At 61.9% G+C, this 5,760-nt stretch overlaps 1 protein-coding gene across 2 annotated transcripts; it reads left to right on the top strand.

Annotated features, from left to right (window-relative positions):
- Positions 1 to 1,616: 1,616 nt before the first annotated feature.
- Positions 1,617 to 5,325, top strand: LOC310923730 (class I histocompatibility antigen, F10 alpha chain-like; the record flags this gene model as incomplete). 2 transcript variants are annotated; one of them, XM_083885651.1, is made up of 8 exons in its annotated part: positions 1,617 to 1,683; positions 2,917 to 3,180; positions 3,525 to 3,800; positions 4,019 to 4,291; positions 4,370 to 4,477; positions 4,576 to 4,611; positions 4,731 to 4,763; positions 5,294 to 5,325. In XM_083885651.1, 8 exons carry the CDS (start codon positions 1,617 to 1,619, stop codon positions 5,308 to 5,310), a joined length of 1,074 nt encoding a protein of 357 aa, XP_083741777.1. The 2 variants fall into 2 exon arrangements, with proteins under 2 accessions (XP_083741777.1, XP_083741776.1); XM_083885650.1 differs by lacking the exons at positions 4,731 to 4,763; positions 5,294 to 5,325 and having other exon boundaries at positions 4,370 to 4,680.
- Positions 5,326 to 5,760: the final 435 nt, after the last annotated feature.

Below are 5,760 nucleotides of genomic sequence, written 5' to 3'. Positions count from 1 at the left end.
CTCCCAAACTGCGCCGGAGCCGCGATCGGGGGCGGCTGCGATGGCTCCAGCGCTGGGGCTGGGGGGCTCCTGGGGCTCCTGGGGGAGCCGGGGGGCGACGGGAGTGGGACTGCCCGAGACCGGGACCCCCCTGAACCGCCTTATCCGGGCACGGGAACCCCCTGAGCCCCAGTTTGGGTCCTGGGGTCCCCCTCCATCCCCTTCCCCAGCACCGGGACCCCCCTGCAGCCCCTTGTTGGGCACCGAGATCCACCTGAACCCCCATTTCTGGGCACCAGGACCCCCTTGAACCCCCAATTCCGGGAGGGAAACTCCCCCTGAACCCCCATTCCCGGGCACGGGGACTCCCCTGTCCTCCCTTCTCCAGCACCGGGACCCCCCTGCACCCCGTTATCCGGGACCGGGACCCCCCCGCACCCCCGTCAGTGCTCTGGGACCCCCCTGCAGCCCCTCCGCGGCCATCCCGCATTTCCCAGAGCCCAGACCCGCCTTTTCCTCGGCTTTTGGACCCCCAGATCCCCCAAATTTCTCCGTCCCCCCAGTTCTCCATTCCCGGCGCTTCCTGGAAGGGGGTTCCAGGGGGTCCCAGGGGGTCCCAGCGGAGATCCAGTGGGATCCAGATGAATTCCCTGGAATTCCCCTTTCCTCCCGTCTCACTTTCCCCAAACTGCGTCCCCGGGATCCGCTCGCCTCTCCCAGCCCCAGACCCCCCTTTCCCTGACCCAGGGACCCCCTGGACCCCCATTCCTGCCTTTCCCAGCTCCCAGACCCCACTGCCCTCAACACCGGGGACCCCCAGACCCCCCAATCTCTGCATCCACCCCCTGCGCGTCCTGTGGGGGGTCCTGGGAGGTCCCGGGGGGATTCAGGGGAATTCCCAGGGTTTCCTCTGTCCCCTCCCCGCGCTCCCCCCGGTCACTTTCGCGTCTCCCAAGCTGCGGCACCGGGACCCGCCCGGGGATCAGTGACTGCCCCCGGCCCCGGGACCCCCCTGACCCGCCATTCCCGGGCACGGGGACCCCACCGCACTTCCATTTCTGGGCGAACCCCCTTCCTGGGCACAGAGACCCCCTGAACGTTCATTTCGGGGCGCCGGGACCCCCCTGAACCTCCATTTTCAGGTGCCGGGACCCCTGGAACCCCAGAATCCGGGAAGGGACGCCCCTGAGCCCCATTTCCCGGGCACCGGGACCCGCTGCATCCCGTTATCCGGCACCGGGATCCCCTTCAGCCCTTCCCGGGCCTCCCGCCCTTCCCAGACCCCAGACCCGCCTTCTTCTTTCACCTTTGCACCCCAAGATCTCTCAAATTTCCGTGTCCCCCCCAGTTCTCCACTCCCGGCGCTTTTAAGGGGGTCCCAGGGGGTCCCAGGTGTTTCTCAGAGGGCTCCAGGGGGGTCCAGCGGGGATCCAGAGGGATCCAGACGAATTCTCTGGGATTCCCCGTCCCCTCCCTCGGTCTCTTCCGCTTCCGCGTCCCAACCCGCGAGATCGGGATCTGCCCGGCGACCGGTGACGTCACTCAAACCCCGGGTCACAATTGGCGAGTGTGAAATAGCGGCGCCAATGGCGGGGCGGGAGGCGGCTCTGGGGGCGGGGCCGCAGCGGAGCAGCGCGATGGCTCCAGCGCTGGGTCTGGGGGCGCTCTTGGGGCTCCTGGGGGACCCTGGGGGCGCCACGAGAGGTGAGTGGGAACCCCAAAACCGGGACCGCCCTTAACTGCAACTCCCGGGCACCGAGACCACCGTGAACATCCATTCCCGGGCACAGGAACACCCCTTGACCCCCAGTTTGGGTCCTGTGACCCCCCTCCATCCCCTTCCCCAGCACCGGGACCCCCCTGTACCCCCTTATCGGGCACCGGGACCCCCCGGACCCCCGTCAGTGTTCTGGGACCCCCCTGCACCCCCTTATCCAGAGGCACCGATATCCCCCCGGACCCCCATTCCTGGGAACCAGCACCCCTGAAACGCCGTTTTCTGGCACCGGAACCCCCTTGAACCCCGAATTTCGGGAAGGAAACTCCCCTCGAAGCCCCATTTTTGGGCACTGGGACACTCTTAAATCTCCATTTCCGGCCACCGGGACCCCCCCGCACCCCCGTCAGTGCCCTGGGACCCCCCTGCACCCCCTTTTCGGGCATCCTGCTTTTCCCAGACCCCAGACCCGCCCTTTTCCTTCACCTTTGCACCCCCCAGATCCCCCAACTTTCCGTGTCCCCCCGTTTTCCGCTCCCGCCGCTTCCCAAACGGGGTCCCGGAGGGTCCCGGCCGTCCCAGGGGTCTCGGGGGGGTCTCAGGGGGATCCAATGGGATCCAGATGAATTCCCTGGAATTCCCCCTTTGCCCCGTCCCCTCCCCCAGCGCGTTCCCTCGGTCTCTTTCTCTTTCCCGTTGCCCAGGCTGCGCCTCCGGGATCCGCCGCCTCTCCCAGCCCCAGACCCCCCTTTCCCTGACCCAGGGACCCCCTGGACCCCCATTCCTGCCTTTCCCAGCTCCCAGACCCCACTTCCCTCAACACCGGGGACGCCCGGACCCCCCTTTCCTGGGCACAGGGACCCCCTGGATCCCCCATCCCACCTCTCCCAGTCCCTTCCTTGAACCTTGGACCCTTCCCGGCTCTCCCGGTTCCCCTTCCTGACCCTTGGACGCCCCCAGACCCCCAATCTCTGCATCCCCCCAGTTCTGCACCCTGTGCATGGGGGTCCCAGGGGGCCTGGGAGGGTCCCCGGGGCTCATGGAGGGTCCCTGGGGGGATTCTGGGCACTGGGACCCCCCTGAATTTCCATCTCTGAGCACAGGGAACCCCCTGCACCTCCTTAACCTGTACCAATCTCCCCCTGCATCCCCTCTCCCAGTTTCCCCTTTCATTGATCCCTGACCCCTCAATGACCCCCCAAATCTCTGTGTCCCCCCAGTTCTCCACTCCCTGCGTTACCTCAGTGTGGCAGTGTCAGAGCCCAGCCCGGGGATCCCCCAGTACATGGAAATGGGGTTTGTGGATGGGATCCCCATCACACGCTACGACAGCGAGCGGGGCCGGGTGGAGCCACTGACACAGTGGATGAAGGATGGAGCTGAGCCGGAATATTGGGATAGGAACACCCAGATCAATGTGGGGAACCAGCACGTGTGTGCTGTGGACCTGAAGACAGCGTGGGACCGGTACAACCAGAGCAGGCGTGAGTGGGGGGATCTGTGGGGCTGGGATGGGATCTGTAGGTCTTGGATGTGGATTCACAGGGCTCTAAGGGGCTGAGATGGGGATCCATTAGGATGATATGGGATTTCCTGTGATCCATGGGCTTTGGACATGGATCCATGCGGCTGAGATGGGATCTGTGGGGCCAGGTTGGGATCCCTGGGGTTCCATCCCATGTGATTCGGGTGTGCATCCATGAGGTCCAAGGGGCTGGGATGAGGTTCTGTGGGTCTCCATCAGACTCTGGGTCTCCATAGGGCTGGAATCGGGCTCAGTGGGGCTGGGACACAATTCCAGGGGTCTCTGTGGGTACAATCCCCCCAGGTTTCCACACCATACAGCGGCTTAAGGGCTGTGACCTCCTGTCTGACGGAAGCGTCCGTGGATCCTACCGGATTGCCTATGACGGGCGGGATTTCATCTCCCTTGATCTGGGATCCGGGAGATTTGTGGCGGCCGACGGCGCTGCTGAAATCACCAGGAGGCGCTGGGAACAGGACGGGACCATGGCTGAGAGGCAGATGAATTACCTGAAGCACGAGTGCCCTGAATGGCTCCGGAAATACGTCAGATACGGGCAGAAGGAGCTGGAGCACAAAGGTGGGTGGGAATTTGGGATTTGGGAATGGAGGATTGGAGAACACAGTAATTTCTGTTGGAATTCCATGGGTAGATGTCACTCCCATCCCGTTCCCATGGAATTCCATGGGTAGATGTCATCATCATCCCATTCCAGTGGGAATTCCATGGGCAGATCTCACCCCCATCCCATTCCAGTGGGAATTCCATGGATGCATCTCACCGTTATCCCATTCCAGAGCCCCCTGATGTCCATGTGTCCGGAAAAGAGGAACACGGGACGCTGATCTTGTCCTGCCACGCCTACGGATTCTACCCCAGGACCATCGCAGTCAACTGGCTGAAGGGGGATGAAATGTGGGATCAGGAGACGGAGTGGGGCGGGATCGTTCCCAACAGCGACGGCACCTTCCACACCTGGGCCAGGATCGAGGCGCTGCCGGAGGAGCGGGAGCAGTACCGGTGCCGGGTGGAGCATCCCGGAATGCTGGAGCCCGGGATCTTCGCTTGGGGTGAGGCTGGCAATGTGGGAATTGGGAATTCCCAGATGGGGGTTCCCCTTCCCCTCCTCACCATCCCGCATTTCCCAGAGCCGACATCTGGCGGGAATCTCACCGTGGTGGTCGCTGTGTCCGTCATCGCTGCCATCCTCATCCTCACTGTCCTCATTGGATTCATTGTCTGGAAGCTCCAATCCGGTAACACACGGGATGGGGGTCGGGAAGGGGCACGGATCCACCCGGCACCGTTCCAGGAATCCTGTGCCACTGACGCTGATCCCACTGTTTTTCCCCAGGGAGGAGGGACAGGGATGGATACAACATGGCAGCCAGTGAGTCCCAGTGGTGGATCCAGCTCTGGATCCCCTCTGTGCAGATCCCAGGATGGATCCTGGGGTTAATCCTGGTGTGTGATCTGTGCTGGAATCTCATGGATCTTCTCTTTCTGCAGGAAAAGATGTGGGAGCCAACGGCTTGACTGCAGGTGTGGAGCAGGATCAGGGTGGGATTCCAGAGGGAGACTGCGGCAGGATGGACAGACTGGGATCAGGGAGGGATTGTGGATCAGAGCAGGGGTCCAGAGCAGGATCAGATGGAATTGGAGAGTGGGATTGGGGCTGGATTCTGGAGTGGGATCTGGTGGGATGGATGGAGCAGGATTGGTGAAAGATGGATGGAGCAGGATCAGGGTTGGATTCTAGACAAGAATCAGGTGGGATGGAATGGAGCAGGACTGGGGCAGGAGGGACGGGGTGGAATCAGGTGGGATTCTGGATGAAAGCAGGATTCCAGTGGGGGATCAGTTGGGATAGATTGAGTGGGATCAGGTTGGGATTCCAGAGAGGGATTGGGACAGGATGGATGGGGTGCAATCAGTTGGGATGGATGGAGCAGGATTGAGGTGGGATCAGGTGGGATTCTGGAGCAGCTCCTGCTCTCCATGGGCTCCAGCCAGGTCCATCCTGTGGGATGGGGACAGGGACAGGATGACACTGTGACCCTCTCTCATCCCAGCAGGAATCACTGCCTGAGCAATCCATGGAGCTGGATCCAGCCCCTTCCTCTTCCCAGGAAAACCAAGAGCTGCCAGCAGAGCTCATCCTGCTGCTCCCACCCACCCCACAGCTCTTGCTAACAGATCAGTTTCCTGTTTTCCAATATTTCAAAGCCCAGATATTCCCAATGCAAGAGCCCTCTTGCAAATATTATGAAGCCACTCTGGGAGGTTTCAGGCCAACCCTCAGGCTTGATACATCTTCATGGGGCTCATTACACGCTGGCCAAGTGGTAGACTGTATCAGAAACTTTATGTACTTTGTGTTATGAAACTTGATGTTCTTTATGAAACACTCTGTTAGAAGGCTTCCTGCACACTGCTGCTGATAAGATGCTGCCCCTTCTGCTGGGTCCATGGGGACTTTACTGGCTCGAGCTGTGACAACCTCTGCCTCCATGAGGCTGATTTAGCCGTGCAATAAAGG

The sequence above is a fragment of the Zosterops lateralis genome (genome assembly GCF_965231275.1).
Source record: "Zosterops lateralis genome assembly, contig: HAP1_HAP1_SCAFFOLD_238, whole genome shotgun sequence".
NCBI classification, from domain to species: Eukaryota; Metazoa; Chordata; class Aves; order Passeriformes; family Zosteropidae; genus Zosterops; species Zosterops lateralis.
This window is presented reverse-complemented; position numbering and strand designations above follow the sequence as displayed.